This window comes from Hipposideros armiger, unplaced genomic scaffold, assembly GCF_001890085.2.
Source record: "Hipposideros armiger isolate ML-2016 unplaced genomic scaffold, ASM189008v1 scaffold_1205, whole genome shotgun sequence".
Lineage (NCBI taxonomy): Eukaryota > Metazoa > Chordata > Mammalia > Chiroptera > Hipposideridae > Hipposideros > Hipposideros armiger.
In genome coordinates this window covers 191,243-212,939 of record NW_017732555.1, presented here as the reverse complement: position 1 = coordinate 212,939, position 21,697 = coordinate 191,243, and the positions used below count along the sequence as shown (strand labels likewise).

General features: G+C 46.1%; 1 protein-coding gene across 1 annotated transcript in view; it reads left to right on the top strand.

Moving 5' to 3' along the window:
- Window positions 1–2,095: 2,095 nt before the first annotated feature.
- The window catches only part of UBASH3B (ubiquitin associated and SH3 domain containing B), a 148,884-nt gene continuing 129,282 nt past the window's right edge, over window positions 2,096–21,697 (top strand). The window contains exon 1 of the mRNA XM_019632960.1: window positions 2,096–3,141. Within this exon, the coding sequence (XP_019488505.1) occupies window positions 2,981–3,141 (161 nt within the window). The 5' untranslated portion in view covers window positions 2,096–2,980. The remainder of the gene's footprint in view (window positions 3,142–21,697) is intronic.

Below are 21,697 nucleotides of genomic sequence, written 5' to 3'. Positions count from 1 at the left end.
ATGTTGTTTTAATGGTTGGCATCTCTTCATCATCTTAACAGTGGTGATAAATGGTTGTTTGGACAAATTTTAAGAGTTCAAATCCTGGTTCTACTACATATTAGCCATATGATCTTGGACAAGATACTTGACTTTGGTCTGCTTCAGTATCATTTGTAAAGTTGCTGATGATAACATGGTAGTACCTATTAATATTTCATTGCCTTGTTGAGAGAGTAAATGAGTTATATGTGTAAGAACCCAAGAACAGCAACAGCATATACTAAGTTCTCAATACATTTGAGCTATTATTTGTGTAGTGCTCATGGTTTACAAAATATTTCCACAGGCATTAGTAGCTCTTGACTAGGCTCCAGATCATTTGACTTTCAGCCCAGGCTGAAAGAAGTAGAAGTTCAGAATATTGGGTAAGGTCCAGCATCCTTTTTTTTTTTTCAGCTAAGTCATCCTGACACCTGTTGGCAGCTCAGCGGCTGCTCAGCTCGGGCTGGGACTCGAACTGCTGTTGCTCAGAGCTCAAACTCTTGAGTGAACTCTTAACCAACTGAGCCACTCGGCCGGCCCTAGGTCCAGCATCCTTTACTGAACGCATCCCAAGGAGGTGTTGTCTAGGTATTGTTTTCCCAGCCCAGTGCTGTCTCTTTGCTCCATTACCTGAAGAAGCACTCTACAAGGCTCCAGCACACTTCCTCTGCTCTGGTAGAAGCTTCTACACAGGAAGTATGAACTTTTCCTCATCCCTTACAGAGCCTGAGGCAGAATTATGCACATTGTTGCTTAAGCCCCAGTAGTCCTTATCACCCCACTCCAAATACCACTGGATAGTCTTTAGAAAACCAATTCTGGGCTAGGAGAATTAAGCTGTATCATTTCCCCTGGTAAAACCTTTAGATGCCTTGTAAAGCAACATGAAAACGCTGCTCATGAGTGTGGTCACCATCCCACCCCCACACTGCAGACAGGAGAAGGAGCTGACATTTTTGGAGAGCCCAGCGTGTGTAATGGGAGGTACTATGATGTATACAGAAAAGGACACGGGGCTGTAGAAGGCAGGAGCAACTTGCCCAGAGTACCACAGTGGACAAAAGCTCTGGCTATGCGCTTACCAGCTCTAGGATCTTCCTCAACCTCTCAGAGCTGTTTTCTCATCTGTAAAACTGGGACCATAATCATATGCATTCCACAGGGTCATTGTAAAACCTCAATGAGTTAATCCATTTATGATGTTTAGCACCATGGTTGACACATAGAAGAGTCCAATAAATGTTAGGTTTTATTATTATCATTACCTGAAAAAGGGTAGCAGCTAGGGTTTACTCTGTGCCTTTTCCATTACACCAAGTGGGGCCTTTGTCTCTGAGTGCAATAAGTTTATCTTGGAATGAAAGAGCCTTAACACTCCTCAGTCAAGTTCATGGTGTGGGGCCTGGGAGAGTAGGTTTGGGTAGGAAGCCCATCTTATTTGAGGTGGGAGTAGTTTTGTCCAACCAATGAAGCAATTCACTTATTCCTCATTGCTGACCAGTGATGATCCAGTCTTTCTTTGAATCCTTCTATTGACAGGGTACTCATTCTCTAACGAAAATCAACTCTTTCCGTTTGAATACCTCTTACAGTTAGAAAGTGTGCTTTCTCTGTTCCTTCTCCTTCCACCTTCCTTCTACTTTCCACTTCCTATCTCTCTTCCTCCTTCCCCCTTCCATCTTCTTTTCTCTTCCTGTTTCTGCCCTGACCTCTCCCTCTTTTTCCTTTCTTCTCCCAGAACTGAGAGCTTGAGGTCCCACTTTTTTTCTTTTTTTTTTAAATTTTACTGGGGAATTGGGGGAGGGGAACAGACAAGTTGCTGCCCTTTTGTTTTTTCAGTCTAGTTGTGGAGGACGTTGCTTCACTGGCCCATGTTGGTATTATGATCATTGCGCTCTTCCCAGCTGAGGCAGTCAGTCTCCAGCCATTGGATGGCCACTCATCTCTGCTCACTGCAGTAGGCGCTGTAGCCTATTCTGTGGTGGGTCACTCAAGGCAGCCCAGCTCCAGGCTGAGCTGTTGTTCACAATCTTAGCTCTAGAGGGCGCAGCACCACTGGCCCATGTGGGAACCAAACCAGGGGTACCCTGCTGCTCAGAGCTCAAGCTCCCAAGCCAACTCTTAACCAACTGAGCCACTTGGCTGGGCTGAGGTCCCACTCTTTACCCTGACGTCACTATCTTAGTCATGGAGAGCATGTTAGGTTTTCATTGTGGCCACTTGTCTGGCTGATGAAATTGGCCTTCGATGGCCATAACAATCCTCTAGGTTTTGCAGGATCGTTTGAAAGCAAAACCTTTTATCTGGGACTTCTGACTTGGCCTTCTAGTTCATTAACGTCATCCACAAATTCGCTCAGTTTTCATTATTAACCCCATCTAGAACCACTTGAAACTTGAATTGATTGATCTAGTAGTGTCTTGAGGCCCATCTGGCCCTATATGCAAGCCATGGAGAAGGTAGAGGCGCTGGAAGCGACTCTCGGATCCCAACTCACACAGGCAGCCTACGCTGGTTCCAATCCTCCAGCTAGAAGCGGCAGCTTTAAGAGAGGGGCGGGGCCCGGGCACAGGCAAGGCAGGGCCTGCCCACAAGGTTCTTTTTCCTTTTTGATCCATTCAAAAATTACTCATTGCAAATTCCCGGACTGCTGGGAGAGGAGAAGGAAGGGGGCGGAGGAGCGAAGCTGCTGCAGGCGCCGCGCTGGGGGCACCCGGAGGCCCGAGGAGCTGAATTGCTGGCCCGGCCGAAGCTGCTCGCGGGCCGTTCTGGCTTCGGTGGCCTCACCAGGAAGCGTCAGAATCTCAACACCCGGGAAGCTCTGTGCGCCGCCTCCGCCCTCTCCGCCGCCTCCCGCCCGGCTTTCCGCCCCCTGCCCTACCCTAGTCCAGCTCCCTTCTCCCTCCGGGACGATCCGGCTCCGGCACCTTCCCCGGCGATGGCTGGCCTCTGAGCCATGGCTCAGTACAGCCACCCCACCCCGCTTGGCATGGCCGCGAGAGAAGAGCTGTACAGCAAAGTCACCCCGCGGAGGAACCGCCAGCAGCGCCCCGGCACCATCAAGCATGGATCCGCCCTGGACGTGCTCTTGTCCATGGGCTTTCCCAGAGCCCGCGCGTAAGTGGCCGGGCTTGCAGCCCTTGCGACCCCTCCCGCCCCAAACGGCCCGACCCTCGGCTTCGCTCCAGCTCGTCTCCCCGCGCCTGCCGGACGGGCGGCGCGCTCCCCCGTGCCCACGTCCTGCGGAGGGCGGGATGGGCGCACAGGAGCCCGGCTCTGATGTCCTCGCCGTGGGGGTGCAGGGGGAAGACGCCGCGCGTGAGCGCTGGGCTGGGGGCTTGCTGGGGATGCCGAAGGTGAGGCATGTCTAAGGGAGAGGGCGCCGGGTTCGAGTCCCGGGAACCGTGCCCAACGCCCGGCCTCCGCCGGTGGGGCTAAGCTGGGGTCCGCTAACCGCTGAGCCCCCGGGGAGGCGGGGCCCCATGGAGGATTCAGGTACCCTCTCGATCCGGAACTCAGGGCTAGCTTAGAATCCTCTTGATGGCTGCGAGAGGGCAACGGACAGCGGGGCAGCCTAGCCGGCGCTCCCACCGCAGCGGCTTCCAGGTCCGGATGCTGCTCTCCGGTTCGGTCTCCCACCGGAGTGGGAGGAGCAGGAGCGTGGGTGTTGCTGCGTGTTCATTGATACGGAGGAAGGAATAAGGAGAAGCAGTTCTTCCAGGGGACCGGAGTTCTCGTCAGTGGTGACGGCAGTGCAGAAATCTGTGGGTGCCTGAGAGTAAGGAGGGGGGAGCTGTCCTCCATCATCCTTCTTTCCCATGGAGGGTGGGGTAGGAAAGTGCAGCGAGAGCGCAGGTGGCTGGTCCTGCTGCCTGCTGCGAAGAGGCCTGGTCGCCAGCACAAGGCAGCAGCAGTAGCAGCAGGAGTCTTCTGAAGCTGGGCATCCAAGACTGTGGGGCTGGAACCCTGCCTAGAAGGAAGCCAAGGCCCAGTGGTCAGGCCCTTCCTTCTCCCTTGGATGCTTGCAAATTTCTTAGGTGGGGACGGACAGCCTGGGGTCCTGTGGCGTGCTGCTTCTTTGAGTTACATCACCTGAAGTGGGAGGTTGGGCAAACTTTATTAGGAAGGGTGAAGTTAAGGAAACTTTTTTTTTCTCTCCCTCCTTTTTCAGAAGATAACTCTAGGTTTCTCTTCCAAGGCCTTTGGGCAAACCTTGTTGATTCTTTACTAAGCTGGCTAGAACCTCTTAATCAAAGCAGACCTCTGATTTTATCATTCCACCCAGCCTGCTGGGACAGGTTGGAGTGGCCTTGGAAGGCCATAATATGGACTGATGTTTCTGTCTCCCGCTGGCTTCCAAGCACAGGGCCCTCTCAGTTCCTGATGCCAGAGTTGCAGGGAGAAGATGTGTGGGCTCTACAGGAGTCTGTCAGGTGTGGATGCTGCAAACTAGGCTCTGCCTGTGGATGATGGCTGCGCATTGCTCTCCTTAAGAATGGGAGATAGGGGCCTGGAAGTCTGCTGGGCGATGCTGCAGAATTAGCACAGTCCAGGCATTTTCCCTTTATGAAATGAGGTCAGTGTAAGGAACTAAATTGCTTAATTAAGGGAAGAAATACTTAACTCCTCAGACCATCATGTTTGCTATTCAAGCTGGCTTTAAAGGGACATCTTTTTTCCTGCCCTTGTCCACGTCCTGACAGATTAGGATGAGGGTCTAATTTTGGCTTGTTCAACCACTGAGATCTCATAACAGCTAGCATGTAGTGTTCTAAGCACTTTACCTACTATCCATTTTATCCTCCTAGCAACCAAATGAGAAAAGTAACTGTATGCCCATTTTATGACTTGGGAAACAAAGGTTTAGCGAGATTATGCAACTTGCTCAGGGCCACAACAGTAAGCCGTGAATCTGGGATTCAAACCCAGGCAGCGTGCCTGCTCAGCTCAGGCCTCATATCCATGGCCGGGATGGAATGCATTTATGTGGGTAACATGTTAGTCCAATGCCCGACACATAGTAGGGAGTCATTAGGTGTTAGCTATTATGTTTGCTTCTGCAGCTGCTGTAACAAGAAACAACAAACTGGGTGGCTTTAAGCAACAGAAATTTATTCCTTTTTGTTCTGGAGCGCAGAAGCCCTAAATCAGTGTCACTGGGCTGAAATCAAGGTGACAGCAGGGCTATTCTCCCCCTGGAAGTCCTAGGAGAGAATCCATTTTTTGCCTCTTCCAGCTCCTGGTGGCTGCTGGCATTCTTTGGCTGTGGTTGCATCACTTCATTCTCTGCCTCCATGGTCACATAACCTTCTCTTCTGTGTCAACTCTCCTTCTGTCTCTTTCCAATAAAGACATTTGTGGTGGCATTTGGGGTCTCCCCAGATAATGCGGGATACTCTTCCCATCTCAAGATCCTTCACTTAATTATAGCTGCAAAATCCTTTTTAATTTATTTTTTGCCATAAGGTAATGTTCACAGGTTCCAGATACTAAGCCATGTCTATCTTTTGGGGAGCCATTATTCAGTCTATTACAGCTACTATTATTATTACTAGCACTGCCTCTCTTTACTGAAAAGGTGACAGAGTAGGTCATGATAAAATAGCCTAGGTGGGAGGGAGGTTGGGTTTGCTGTTCTGTCTCCCTCAAATTCTCTGCCTCAGAGTGGGCAGAGCCCTTGGCAGTTACCTGACCCCTGATTTCCACTCCCTACCCAGGCTGGCATCTCTTCTACCTCAACCTAGAAAGGCTGATGTGCTCAGCCTTCCCGTCAATAACTTAACTCAGGTCAGTAAGTAGAGGGGCCTCTCCACAGGGCCATCCATTGGTGATTTCAGAGAGCAGACTTTTAACTTGATTTTAGAGAGTTGAAAAGGAAGAGGACAAGGCATCAGGCTTAGCTTGTCAGAAGCCTCTTTTTTAGGTCTTAAGCCTGGAGGAAGGAACATGAAGAAATTGAAAGCAGGAGACAGCAGGAATGGTTTCCTGGGATCAGGATGACTTACCTGTGATGGGAAGAAGGAATGAGACCAATCTCTGGAAAATGGCCCTTTGGCATGGCGGTGGCCAAAGCTGACAGCTCTGGTTTCCCCTCTGGGTGTAACTGGGTCTAGTGTTGCTCATCAGGAAGAATGAACCTTCCACTGGGCGCAAAGGCCAGCAAGGCCCAGGTCCCATTCTAGCCTGTGCATTTTGTGGTCTTGGATAAGTCACTTAACCCCTCAGGGCCCCACTGACTCCCTCTGAAGGGGACAGGATTAATCAGTGCATGCTGCTTAAGTGCTTGACAGAGCTACAGGGAAGAAGTGCTGAACAAGCAGGTGACCTCAGGGTGTGTTCTCTCTAGCTCACTACTCCTCTGGAGCTGCGCTGGGTTTTTTCCATCCCACCTTATGACCTTAAGCCCAACTTAGACACTGCTGTGGAAAAACCTGCCACATGGAGGATTGAGGAGTGGTGATTTTTATGGTGTGTGTGTGTGTGTGAGTGTGTGTGTGTGTGTGTGTGTGTGTGAGAGTGTGTGTGTGTGAGTGTGTGTGTGTGTGTGTGTGTGTGTGTGTGTGTGTGTGTGTGTTTAAGCAAGTAAAAGGTAAAGAGGCATTAGGAAGGCCTCAGGAAGAAAGTTTTTCAGGGGCCAAAATGGCCTATCCCTTCCTTTTTCTTTCTATGCCCAATAGCTCTTCTCTGTTCCAAAAGTTCTAAAAATAAAAGTCTAGCTGTGTCAAGACTGGAGTGAGATTGGTGGAAGGAAAAGGAGGAGTGTGTATGCTGGGCAAAGGCCTGAAGAAGAAGAGGACGCCTGAGGCCAGGAGGAGTTGAGTATATCACGATAGAAGACCGGACAGGAACTCTGATAGAGCTGTTGCTTTGGGTAACCCTACTGGATTTCATACGATCCCCCTACTGGCCTCTGTGGTTCTAGAGGAGTGAAGCTCTTATCTCTTATATCTTCTGTAGCTTGAGACCAACTGTGGGAGCCAGTCACAGAACAATGAATTTGAGGAGCCCTGGCTGACAGAACTATGCCTTTTGTTTTGGTTGGGGTTGGTTTGAGGCTGCCTGGGGCTAGCACTTTGTCTATAAGCCAATGGCTTTGAATGTCTCCTAATGAATGACAGAGATACAATCTTGCAAAAAGACTCTGTGACAGGGGTCAGATGTCCAGGGTTCTAGTTCAGTTTGAAGGCTGACTGACACTTGAGGCTTTTCTGTCTTCTGTTTAACCCCTTTTTATCAATATCCTGACCAGCTTCTGTGCATTGCAATGCCCGTCCTGTGTAATTAACAAGGCTTTGTAAAGACAAAATGAGATCAGGGCAGGAAAAAGACTTGGAGAAGTTAAACGTATAATTTGGGCACAAAATCGATATGATTACGGAATTCTTATGTTGGATTGGAAGAAAAGGAAGGAAGGTGGGATGGTGATTGAGGTCCTGGGCAAAGGTTCACATAGCTATTAGGTTGTCTTTTTCCTACCAAGATTTAAACAATGCCTAGTTGAAGACCTGGACAGTGGCAGAAGGGAAGAGTTGGAAGAAGTGTCTTTGCTCTGGAAGGGAAGGTGTGTTAGCTATGCCTCACTGCCCAAAGATAAAAGCAGCTCAGAGCTGGCTACACAAGGAATTGAGAGGCATCTGGACGAGCCCAGGAATTAAAGTATCCAGTGTCTCGGGCCTTCTCCAGCCTACCTGGTGAATTGACATGGTATTTCCTGAAAAGACTTGGTCAACACAGCCGCTCTGAATTGTTGCTGATTCTCGGTGGGGGCTGCTTTCCCAGGGGTGTGGGGCAGAAAGAGAACACAAACTTGGAGCTGAAGGGATCCTGCAGGTGGGTATGGCAGGAAAGTCTCGAATCTACCCATTGTGCCCGTGTACCCACACACAGCACTCCCTTACATCTGTGTGTTAGTTTGCAGTTGAAGATTGTTCTCACATGCACTAATTATCCATCTTGACCAACACAGCCGTCCTGTGGGGTGAAGCACATGGTAAAAGCCTCATTTTCAAGATGAGACTTGAGGCTCGGGGGAGCTCAGGGACTTACCCTGTGTGGGGCCATGTCACCATGACAGCCTCAGGCTAAAACGGTAAGTCTAGTGAACTTACCAGGCTACACAGAGGCCTTGGTTCAAACGGAAAGACTTTGACATGTGTTCTTTTTGCACTTTATCAAGGTCTAATTTATGTACAATAAACTAAACCTATTTAGAGGTTGATCATTTGTGGCAAATGAAAACATCATGAAATCACCTCAAGGCACACCACATGTCCATCACCCCTTACAGTTTCTTTGTGCCCCTTTTGCAGTAAATCTATTCTTCACTAACCTGCTTTCTGTCACTACAGACTAGTTTGTATTTCCTAGACTTATATATAAGTGGAATCATACAATGCATACTCTTGTGCCTGCCTGGCTTCTTTTCTAATATTTTTGAGACTCGTGCATGATGTTGCGTGCATCAGTGGTTTGTGTCCTGTCATTATTGCTGAGTAGACCTTATATATTTGAATGTGCTAGAAATATGATTATAACCCCTTGTATGCAGCTTCTGAATGAAAATTCCCTGTTGTACCCTAAAAATACCTTAGATTTTTAGACCACTTTGGAGATCACAAAGCAGACATATGTACATCATCACTATCAAGTCTTGAGAAGACTGAGGTTCACAAGATTAAGTGCCACAGAGAGTGAACAGCAGCCTGCCTTATGACTCTGTCCTGTGGTTTTGGTCACCACCCCACCCCCTGCCCTCAGCCATCTCAAACTCTAGCTGCTTTTCACTGAGTGGACAATAATTCTCAGAGCTACAGGCTTTGCTTTTCAGAGCGGAAACAAAACTAGGGAATCCTGTGTCTCACACCAGCTCTGCTCCTGCCAATGACAGTGGTGGTGGAGCTGACAGTGCCACCCCCATCCCAGTAGGCATCTGGTGTGTGTGTGTGTGGGGGGGAGGGTCCCTCTACTTGGGCAGCCAGGGACTGAAGAGACCCATCATCATTTGCTTGATACCTAGAAGTCTGAACTTGTGCCAACTGTTCAGACAGCCTGGGTTTGAATCCCAGCTCTGCCCCTTACCAGCTGGGTGACCTTCAGTGAGTTGCTGAATGCATGAAGCCTCAGTCTTCCTGTCTGTAAAATGTTGATAATAATAGACTTACCTTGAAGGGTGCCTTTCCACACAAATAGTTGGAGAGTGCCTAGCCTTCCGTAAGCCTAAAAAGTGGCTACTCCTACGTCATTGTTCCTGCTACTCCAATGGTGATTTTATTTTGTGTGGCTCCCTTTGTTTTCTGAGGCCTGGATTGCCCTTCACGTTCACACCTCCCCTCCACTTTCTGAGCTATGGGCAGAAATTAGTGAGTGTAGGGTAGAGGCCACTGATGCGTTCCCACAGCACTCAGTTCCTTCACCTCTCTCTGTAGAGTACCCCGAGGGGTGCCAGGCCTAGTGGAAGCAGACCCAGAGAGAGCCAGTGGTGCCCAAGCTGCTGGCTATAATACAAGGCCTGGGTTGGGGATTTGAAGCAGTGCCATATGTTGTCTTGTGATGAGTCACAAATGGAATCAGACTCCAGCCCTGGAGAGAAAACACAAAATGCTCTCAAGAATGGCTCCTTTGCACTGTGACAGGCACAGTCCCAGCAGGACTGCTAGGAGACTGAGATGCTCTTGGTCCAATCAGCACTGACAGCCCTTGTCTTCTTCATTGGAGGATTTTTTCCAGGGGCCCCTGGCTGTTATCCAGAGGCTTATGGGAGAATCTCTGGGTTTTCTTTTCCCTGGAAGATGATGGATAGATGCAGCAGTGACCTAAGTCCTCTGGACCTTCTGTCAGGGGCTCAGGGTATATGATAAATGAGCTGCTTTCTTGTTGGTCCATCTTGCTAACATCCCCATTTTCCTGGTGGCTTGACCATCACAGTCTTTGCCACCTACTACTTATGAGGATGAGGCCTGTGGTGAAGTGCCTCAGATGAACATCCAGAAATTATCTGAGCTCTTTGGCATGTGTACAGCACCCTACTAAATTCTTTGCAGTTCTCAGGAGGAAGAGATGAATGTCAGGTTTCACCACCTGGCACTCGGAAGTCAGTACTCTCCCTAGCCGGCTGCAAGTCCTCCACAGTGGCCCTCTGAGGAGCAGGTCTGCCTTTTCGCAATTAGGGTGAATAACACTTTACAGATGGTCTAAAAGCTCAGGGTTCAGCCCAGTGGTAACTCACAACGGAAGCAAACTCAGTTTACCAGACCCTGGCTCTGCGCTCTCACTCTGCTCTCAATTATTGGCTTTTTGGACTCACACCCATACTTTTCCTTCCCCTGGCCTCTGTTCAAGGAGAAGGAAGTACAAGGGGTTCAGGTCCCTTGCAGTTCTGGTGACTTGGGGGTGACATAGACAAGTGTTTTCGGACAGCACAAAGGTATTTTCACTGCTTCATGTATACTTTTCTGTTCCAGGGCATTTGGCTTTTCTCTTTTTATTTTTATTTTGTTTTGTTTTCCCCAGAGCTTTATTGTCACATTCTTCTATTCTCCCTTTAAAGAAAACTCTTTAGGACTGTTGATATTCTAGAGTAAATAAATGGAAAGAACGAAAGATATGAGGCAATTACAATGGTGGGAAGTTGTTTAGTATGCATTAGTATAATTTTCAAATTGGTACATAATGTTCTTTCTTGCAAAATATGACCGAAGTGCTTGTTAAATGAGAGAGAAGGTTAGTGCCTCGAGCCCAGCTCCTCCGGGAAATAAATTGCTCATGGGCACCTTTTTAATTAAAGGGACATCTTCCCTTCTATGGGGTCACCAGCTGTTTGTGTAACAATTCCATTGTGTTCTGTTGCCCCAGTGGAAACAAACATTCTTGTACATAAAGCAAAAGCGCCAATGAACTCCACCAAACCAGGGCTGTTGCCACACACAGTGGGAAGCTGAAAGAAATACCAGCGTACCAGCTCACACGAGTCTGGAAAAAGCCAAAGGGAAGCTGACAGCACAGATGGCCAGAGGCAGCCAAATGTTTCAGGTTTCTTTTCAGGTTTTGTTGGATAAACCTTCTCCATGAATCAGGTAGCAGGATTGTTTAGAATCCTGCTTCCGTGTTGACTGTGCCCTATTAAAAAAATATTTACTGTGAGCATCCGCTCTCTAAATGTTTATTATCTTATCTTGGGTAGGAAGCACTCAGAGTAGGAAAGAAACCTGCCTCCAATGGCTGCTTTTGTGTACAACCTATTTAAACACAGACAAGCACAGGCAGAAATACACAGTGTTGCTGGAGTTCTGAACCAGTGGCATCTGCTGTCTTATTTCTTAACCTGAGCTTGAATTGCCTGCCTACCCAGCCTTTCCCCTCCCTTTGCCTCATCAGATTTTATCCATCCTAGGGAGCTAGTTCAACTCTAATACTTTTGGCTTCCTTTCACTTTCCTTTCCCGCCCCGCCCCCCTCTCCTTTTCTCATCTCGTCTCCCTCAAGCCTTATTAAGCTTCACCCTGTGAAACACGCAAGGTAGGAAGAATCGCCTCTATATTGCCTACAGAGATACAAAGTGCTCTGTCCGAAGTCACTTCCACCCACAGTGATCTTTTCTCTTTGGGGCCTCTTATGACATATCTTCACAATTGAAATCTTTAAAGAACAAGACAAGGAAAAAACCCCTCCAAAAAACCAGCATTGTATCTATCTTCATGACAAGCTCCCTGGGTAATGTCATTAAAAAAAAATGTCTAGACACTTCACTATGTATTTACAGGCAACTACTATAGCCTATTATAATAGCAGTTGGGAGTAAAAAAATGATCATTAGATATAATCTCTGCCCTTGGGGAAGTGGCAAACTAGTGTGAAAGAGAAAGAATGATGATAAAATATGGTAAATAAGAGATAGATGCAGTATCTATATGAGGAGATGAGAGGGCAACGTAACCAGACAGGCAGCCCTGAAGTAAATTTTAAAGTGCATATAAGATGAGTGCAACACTCTTCTTCAGTTTCAGAGGGTAAGAGTTTGGGGAGCTCAGTAGACAGTTCAATGATTTTTTTGTTTTTTTTTTTAAAGATTTATTAGGGAATTGAGGAAGGGGAACAGCCAAGTTGTTGTCCTTCAATCTTAGCTGTGGAGGGCGCAGCTAGCTCAGCTCCAAGTCCGGTCGCCATCTGGCCACCCGGCGGCAGCTTGCAGCCGCTCACCTCAAGGTGCCGTGTTCAATCTGAGTTGCGGGGGTAGGTGGGAGTCGAACCGGAAACCTTGTTAGTAAGAGCACACTCTCTAACCCCTGAGCAATCTGGCTGCCCTTCGGAAGCAGCTCACTGGCCCATGTGGGAATTGAGCCAGCAACCCCGCTGTTCAGAGCTCGCGCTCTTAATCAACTGAGCCACTCGACCACCCCGCCAGTTCAACGCTTTAACATTATACCACAAGTGTAAGATAGAGGCAGATTTTATTTAAACTTGGGTTTCTTGAATCAATCTTCTCATCGCCCTCTCACTGCCTATCTCACCACCGGCCCCTTCACCCCAACTAAATGAGTACCTTTGGTGCTATGTTATTATCTAGCTTAGAAAGAAAAGGAGGAATTTTGGCTACCAAAAGACACAGCTGGCTCACAGTTGGGCCTAAGTTTAGATTTGACATTGTGTTACTCCTTCTGCCATTGGGCATTCACCGAGTGTCTGGTGTATGCCAGGAACTCGTTAGGGATGGAAAGATTGTCTTTCTTCCACAAGAGCTCAGTATTCCTCAAGAAAGAAAGACATAAACCATAAATATGACATCACAATACAACTAGTGCCATAGTAGAGGTTTGAAAAAGCTCTGTAAAACCATAGGAACATTGATTAGTACAACTTGGAAAGTTGAGGAAAGCGGAGGAGGTGACAATTAAGGCTGACCTTAAGTAATGAATACATTTTGTGGGTGTAGAAGATGGAAGGACATTCCAGTCAGAGAGAACAGCATGAAATTCAGAGCCTCGGAAGGCACAGGGGAGCTGAGGATTACTGAGGAGACAAAAGAGGAGTAATTATTGGGTGGTCGGAAAAGTCAGGACATATTTTTTCTATGTTTTTTGTTGCAAAAATGCGTCATGACTTTTCCGACTACCCAATAGTTGCACCTAGAGGTTATGGAGTAGAACGTTTTAAAGCACAGAAGTCAGTATGAAGAATAGAGTGGAGCAGAGAAAAACAAGGCATGGAAGACAGTAAGAAGGTAGTTGTAATAGCCCTGGTGAAAGATTAATAGGGCTTGGATTAAGATGAACAAGAACCAGATTCTAGAGGGGTTTTTGAAAATGAATTAAGATTTATAATCTATTGGGCATAAAGAGTAGTGGAGCAAAAATGTAGATCAAGATGAACAGCTTGGGAAACTAGAAAGGCGGAGACATTATTAACCAAGGTAAAACGTACAGAAGATTGGGTAATGAAGAGTAGATGATGAGGTGACAGGTTTGGTTTAAGATATGTTTTAAGTTCTGCAAATATGTAAAGATACAATTGGAAATACAGAGCTGGAGCTCAGAGGGGAAGTTACGGCTAGAAATACAGATTTTGAAATTGATGGTAGCAGAAGGCATGAGAGTAGGTGTAATGAACCAGGCAGAGAGAGTGTAAAGAACAGAAAAGAAGCCAACTTCCAGGGGGCAGACTTCTGAGGGACAAGCTGGTGGGTAGAAGAAAAAGAACAGGTGAAGCAGGCTAAGAGCAGAGGCAGGAAAAGGAGACAATGAGAGAGGTCCTGCAAGAAGGCAGGGAAAAAGACAACTTCATGAAAAAGATTCAGGTCAACAGAATGCTTCTTTTCCTTTGCATTTCCAAAGTGAGTAAAATTGTTGGTTGTGAATGAAATGTTCCTAGGCGAAGATTCCAAAACCTCTCAGCAGCGTTTCTGGTAATCCTCTCCAGCTACCCCAGACTCCTGAGGACCAGGACCCCGCGATCCTACCTAGCTCTTTAACAGCTCTTTCTGCAGAGAACTGGAATCTGCTCTCTGTAACTGAGACTGGTGTCTGAGAGCTGATTGTAAATAGACAGATTATTTGGAATCTCTGATGTAAGAATCATCTGCCCTTTAGAATTCCCCCATTGCTAAATTCCAGTTATAGATTTTATCTACCCCCCACCATTCCTACCTCAGTACCAAGCCCCCACCCCCAATTTACATGTCCTCACTGGAAACCATGCTGAGGTCACCTGATTAATCTTGCTGAAGTGACCCTTCATTCATTATTCAAAAAATCTTTCCTGATCCTTACTGCATGCCAGTCAGTGCATCCAGTGCTGTGGCTAAAGTGTTGAGAAACCTCCTCAGTTCTTCCTCTTTTGGGTCACAGGTTGCTGAGATCTCTGCCTGCCATGCCCTAAGCTCATTTTCTATAATGTCCTCTCTCCAATAAGCCCCTGCCACCACCACATCTGATCAGAAATAGCTCATCAAGGATGATGAGGATCTATGCTGTCTCTAAGACATCAAGATACACGGGGGGGGGGGGGTGGCGGGGCGGTAGAGTGGCTCAGTTGGTTAAGAGCGCGAGCTCTGAGCAACAGCATCGCCGGTTCTATTCCCACATGGGCCAGTGATGCTGCGCCTGAGCTGAGCTGCTGATGAGCTGCCAACAGGTGGCAGGATGGCTCAGCTTGTGAGAGCACATGCTCCTAGCAACAAGGTTGCCGGTTAGACTCCTGCATCGGATGATGGGCTATGCCCACCCACAAGTAAGATGGAACACAGCACCTTGAGCTGAGTGGCTGCGAGCTGCCGACGGGTGGCCGGATGGTGACTGGACTTGGAGCTGAGCTAGCTGCGCCCTCCACAACTAAGATTGAAGGACAACAACTTGGCTGTTCCCCTTCCTCAATTCCCCAACAGTGTTCTTCTTCCCCAATTCCCCAATAATAATCCAAAAAAAAAAAAAAGAAAAAAAGATACACGAGGGTGCTGGTAAGCAGGGACTGGAGCAATTTCTGTGTTCCTGACAGAAGGTTTACTCCAGTTTCCTAAGTTATTGACAAGTTATTCTGCACACTTGGTCTATCTGCACTCACCTACAACCTGGAGATAGTGGGAAAGTGTGAAATAAGATTGGATGATGGGTGTGTTGGGTACTTTGGAAGGAAATGATAGAGGAAGGAAGATGGAGGAGGAAACAAGCAAATGATCTTGAACTGGGGGGACCTGAATCAAGGTTGCAGAAAGCCCATTTACCTCTAAAGAAAGGGAAGTTGTACTTTATAGGATAGTTTGTATGTTTGTGGGAGTTGAATTTCTAAGAGTTGGTGGATACTGAAAACGTGAATGCAGACTGTATAGTTTTAAATTTAGGTGATTAGGTGAGTGATAGTCCTTCATGGGTTGCCAAAGGATGTGAAGAAGAACAACATCCTAAACACAATAGTTTGTGAAAGCTGTAGATAACAGAAATGTAGATAGATATAGGTGCTCAAGAACTGTTAGTTATTCATATCCTAGACCGTTCCTCACATGAAATTGCATATAGTAATCACTTGCTCCTGATTTGAGAGTCATTTATGATGGGAGATATGTTTTGCTTCAGAGTGAGCAAAACTGATATAAGGTTCCTGCCCTAGGTTTAGGATAACTCAGCTATCCCTGTTGAAGTAGAGTATTTTTACTTGGAAAAAACCTGCAGAGGTAGAATGTCAGAAATCTATAGCTGGAATTGCTAGTAGAGCTTATGTAGTCCAACTCCTTTTTACATGCAAGTAAAATGAGATGAGCAAACGAAGTGACTTTTTCAAGACCAACAGCTAGACTGACAGAAGCAGAGCTTAGGCCTCCTGACTGCTCACCCAGACCACAGTTTCTTTTTACTACTTTAGGCTACTTCCCTTAGAGGCTCTGCCTCTAAGAAATGGATTTCGAATAAGGTTTTGGCTCTGTTTTCTGGAGGAATGGACTGGTCTATTGCCTGATTAGCCCTGTCACATAGTTTCTGTGTCTTTTCTTTCTCTTTTGCTCCCCTCCTCCTGCCTGTCATTTGTTCGTGTCTCAGGCAATAGAAGATGAAGCTAACATGTTTCTAGGCCAGTTGGAATGGTTTCCTCGGAGAAGGAGGGTGGGATGGGTGGGTGAAGAAGTCGCACAGCAGTGGTAGAGTAGGTGCTGGAGGGGATCCACAGTTGTCTCAGTCACCCCCCTCCCCCCAGCAGAGGAAGAACAAAAGTTCTGTTCTGCTGCAGGGGGAAGAAAATAGGCTTTAGAGACACGAAACTGTATTCAAATTCTGGAACTGTCATTTTCTGAGGCTGTGGTTTTGAGCAAGGTATTTCTATAGGTTGGATGAATCAAAATTAGGAAATGTGTATAAAAGTAATAAAACCCACAAAAAATCATGCACACATAAAGTGATACTATTATTTGTTATCAATGCTTTGGTCATGGTGCTTTGCGGCTCTTCCAGAAAGTCCATGAGCACTTGGTTTTTTGTCATGTTTGGCAGGCTATTCTAGTCTTCCCTAACCAAACCACATTGTTCCAGGGAAGCTAATTCTGTCAGAGTGAGAAACATGAAGAGCCATTTGAGAGGCCAGTTCCATCAAAGTGATCACTTCCTTCTGGAAGCTTAAATTTTCACTTCATCTCTTTTGGGAAGTAGGGATGTGAGTCATAATGAGTTAGCTAGTGGCTTTTGTGAAAACCAGAGGTTTTGTGAAACACAGCAGATATGACCAAAGGCATGTGGACTAGTTTCCTATTGCTGCGGTAACAAATTCAGTGGCATAAAACAACGCAATTTATTCTCTTACAGTTTGGAGATCAGAAGCCCAAAATGAGTAAAGGTGCAAAAAGCAAGATGTCAATAGAACTTTAATCTTTCTGGAGGCTGTAGAAGAGAATCTATTTCCTTGACTTCTCCACTTTCTAGAGTCCACCTGCATTCTTGGCGAGTGGCCCCTTCCTCCATCTTCAAAATGCATCACTCCATTTTCTGCTTCTGTCAGCACATGGTCCTATCTGTTTTTGACTTCTGCCTCACTTTTTCCCTTATAATAATCCTTATGATTACATCTCTCCAGCTCACGATTCTTAGCTTAATCACATCTACAAAGTCCCTTTTGCTGTTTAAATAACATATTTATAGGTTCTGGGGATTAGGACGTGGAGATCTTTGTGGAGCCATTATTCTGTCTACCATAGAATAGTAAGTAGCTTTTGTGAAAATGAGGTAAGGTGCTTGTATAAGCACGTGGTCTGCATTTTTCCTTCGTTCATGGTGCTTCTCATAGAACAGAAGTTGACTAGGCTCTCTTCATCACTCTCATTATTTCCAACTAGAGCCCCAAATATTTATAACCAATATTTATTGAGTGCCTGCTGTGTGCCAGACAGTATTTTAAATGCTTTACATGTGCATTATTTTGTATATTCCTCATAATAACCTTAGGAGATGGCAATTATTGTCCCCATTTTATAGATGAAAAAACCAAGGCACAGAGATTTTAAAAAATTTTATTTTTCAATGGCAGTTGATGTTCAATGTTAGTTTCAGATGTACAGCATAGTAGTTAAATATTTATATAACTTATGAGTTGACCCTCCCAATAAATCTAGTACTCACCTGGCACTGTATATCGTTATTACACTATTATTTACTATATTCCTTATACTGTATTTTACATCCCTATCACTATTTTGTAGCTGCCAATTTGTACTTCTTAATCCCTTCACTCTTTTTTTTTTAAGATTTTATTGGGGAATTGAGGGAGGAGTATTGGGGAATCAGGGAAGGGGAACAGACAAGTTGCTGTCCTTTTGTTCTTCAGTCTAGTTGTGGAGGACATCGCTTCGCTGGCCCATGTTGGTATTATCATTGTGCTCTTCCCGGGTGAGGCAATCAGTCATCAGCCACAGGACGGCCGCTCACAACGGCTCTTGGCAGCTCATGCTGGTTGCTGGCTGCTCACACTGGCTGCCAGCCACTCATGGTAGCTTATGGCAGCCTACTGCAGCAGGGGCTGCAGCCTACGCGGTTGCCGGCGACTCACTGCAGCCCAGCTTCAGGTCGAGCTGTTGTTCACCATCTTAGCTGTAGAGGACATAGCATCACTGGCCCTCACGTGGGATCTGAACCGGGGCTCTGCTGCTCAGAGCTGGCATCCCAAGCCAACTCCTAACCAACGCGCCACTCGGCCGGCCCAATCCCTTCACTCTTTTTATGCTCCCCAACCCTTCTCCCATCTGGCAACCATCAATTTGCTCTCTGTATCAATGAGTCTGTTTATTTTATTTCTTTTAGATTCCATATATAAGTGAAATAACATGCGCATGGTATTTGTCTTTTTCTGACTTATTTCACTTAGCATAATACCCTATAGGTCCATCCATGTTGGTATAAATGGTAAGATTTCATTCTTTTTTATGGCCAAGTAATATTCCATTGCATATATGTACCACAATTTCTTTTTTTTTTTTTAAGATTTTATTGGGGAGTTGGGGAAGGGGAACAGTATTGGGAATTGGGGAAGGGGACCAGCCAAATTGTTCTTCGTTGTGGAGGGTGCCAGTCACCATCTGGCTTCCCGTCGGCAGCTCGTGGCATCTAAGCTCAAGGTGCTGTGTTCAATCTTAGTTGCGGGTGGGCGTAGCCACCATTCCATGCGGGAGTCGAACCCAGCAGCCTTGTTGTTAAGAGCGCACACTCTAGCCACTGAGCCATCTGGGCGGCGGCTCAGCTCAAGGTGCTGAGTTCAGTCTTAGTTGCGTAGCCCACCATTGAACAGGCAGTCTTGTTGTTACACCAGCTGAGCCATCCTGCCACATGTTGGCAGCTCAGCGACAACTCAGCTCGGGCACAGCGTCACTGGCCCATGTGGGAATCGAACCAGTGGCCCTGTTGCTCAGAGCCCGTGCTCTTAAACCAACTCTTAACCAACTGAGCCACTCGGCCAGCCCCCACAATTTCTTTATCCAGTTGTCTATTGATGGGCACTTAGGTTGCTTCCATATCTTGCCTATTGTAAATAATGCTGCAATGAACATAGGAATGCATATATCTTTTCAAATTAGTGTTTTGTATTTCTTTGGCTAAATACCCAGAAGTGGAATTGCTGGGTCATTTGATAGTTCTATTTTTAAAGTTTTTGAAGAACCTCCAAACTGTTTTCCATAATGGCTGCACCAATTTACAATCCCACTAACGGTGCACAAGGGTGCCCTTTTCTCCACATCCTCTCCAACATTTGCTGTTTGTTGACTTATTGATGATAGCCATTCTGATAGGTGTGAGGTGATAGCTCATTGAGGTTTTAATTTGCATTTCTCTGATTAGTGATTTTGAGCATCTTCTCATGTATCTATTGGTCATCCATATGTCCTCTTTGGAGAAATGTGTATTCAGGTCCTCTGCCCATTTATAATCAGATTGGTTTTTTTTTATGTTAAATTTTATGAGTTCTTTATGTATTTTGGCTATTAACCGCTTATCAGATGTATTATGGGCAAATGTGAGGCACAGAGATTTTTAAGTTGCCCACATCACACAACTATTATAGTAAGTAGTAGAACCAGGATACAAACTCCAGGCAGTCTGACTCCCAAATCTTGAGTTTTAACCAACACCCACAGCATTGATGTGTAGCTGGTGTTTAGTAGAGTTTGATGAATAGTAGAAAGAAAGAAACTTGAGGGCCAAAGAAATATGTCTCTAGATTACACAGAACTGGGGTCAAAAGCGCGATCTCACTTGTCCATTAGTTTGGTCTGTTACTGGGCCTCAACTAACTGCAATGTGGTTGGCTGTCTAGTGATGTGGCCTGGAGTTACAATGATGTTATCACCTTCCTGAAAGCATGTGTGTGTGTGTGTGTGTGTGTGTCCACGTACATACTACCCATCTCAGCTCAAAACTATGAGAAGACAGACGCAGGATTGTACTTAGGAGTTAGTAGAACACCAAGTCTCTGCCAACCACCTCTCCCAGCCTCCAGTTACTGCTGCAAATTGAACCTCCACAGTAGAAACAGGAAGTGTGTTCCTATTCCTGTGGTGTTGACAAAGGGCTCCTTGGACAGGGTACACAGTGGTTTGCCTGGTACTGCAGTTTGTGGTCAAAGTGATGTACACTCAAATTCCTATTCCATGTTGGGCAAGTTACCAAACCCCTCTAAGGCTCAGTTTTCTCATCTGTTCAATGAGGGTAATAATATCTGCCTCGAAGGATTGCTGTAATGGTTAAATGAGATTGTACATATAAAATATACCAGGGGTGCCAAAAAAATATATACAAGTGAACACTTTGGTCAACGTTGCTCAAGCAGTAGTTCGCCATCATCAGAAGTGTCTGGATGCTGATGGTAATCACTTTGAGCACCTCTTGTAATTGCAGAAATCAAACATGACTTGTATTCATCTTTTGTTATCGGTATATATTGAGTATTACAATTTTCATATAGTTTTCCTTTCTTAAAAATGTGTGTACATTTTTTACAAAGTTGCGGAAAAGGAGTTTGTTAGAAGAAAAAGTACATTTTAAAGAAACAGAAGTAGGCCTGAACATTAGTAGAGAATGGCTTAAGGGCCATTATTAGAAAAGAAAGTACACTCCAAAGAGTTTGGAGTGGGCCGAGCAAAAGAAGCTCAAAAGGCCAAAATGTGTGTACATTTTTTTTGGCGCCCTCTGTATAATGCAGAGCTTAACTTTTGAGTGCACAATTAGTGGTAGTTATGGCAGTTACGATCACCAGGTTTGGAATCAGCAGGTTTGTGTGGGGTGCAGAAGGGCACTCTGGGTACAAGTTAATAAGTCATTCTAGATCTTTGATGAGAGTGTGTTTCTAAGCTTTTGCCCCCATCACCTTTAAGACCTAGGGCACAGGGATAATTTAAGTAGTGTTCAGTTGATTGCACATGTGTTCTGGGGAGGGCAGCTGGGTTAGAAATATGGAATGGCTTTCTTCCTCAATGCAAAATCCTAACCATACCACTCCTGCCTTCCACCTGGCCTCACAAGTACTCAGAACTGCTGTCCTTAACCCGGAAGAATCCTTGACATATCAGCAGTGTGGTGATGATGGCAAGGGGCCCCGTGGGCAGTCAGCTTATAGGTCGGGCTTGAAAATCCACTGATTAATCAAGATGAGCCTCACGGGGATCTCAGACCTCACTCAGAGCTGCTGCAACTTTGTGCATCAGGATTGAGAACATCTGAAGTTCTTATCTTCCAACGAATGTGAGATCACAGGCTTACAATGATGAGGCTAAACATACAGCCATACTCATTTGCTGTCTGGCTGCTTCAGGCACCACAGATCTCCGGGTGGCACTTCATCCATCAAGACTTGGCAGGGAGGTGGTAAGTGTGGTTGTCTTGTTATGGCCTGCGGCTGCCAGCCCTGCAGGCCAGTGCAGTGGGGAGGTGGGCTGGCCGAGGAAGAGTGGCTGGACACCAGGAACACCACTTCAGCAAGATGACCTGTATCAAGCATGACTAGTGAAGACCTTCAAATGGAATGGCTCTCAGGAGACCTTGAATAAAAGAAGAAGGTTGCTGTTTGCTAGGCCCCTGGCTCTGATGTGGAGGATAAGGGGCAAAATCTCATTTTCTTTCTTTCTTTCTTCCTTTCTTTCTTCCTTCCTTCCTTCCTTCCTTTCTTTCTTTCTTTCTTTCTTTCTTTCTTTCTTTCTTTCTTTCTTTCTTTCTTTCTTTCTT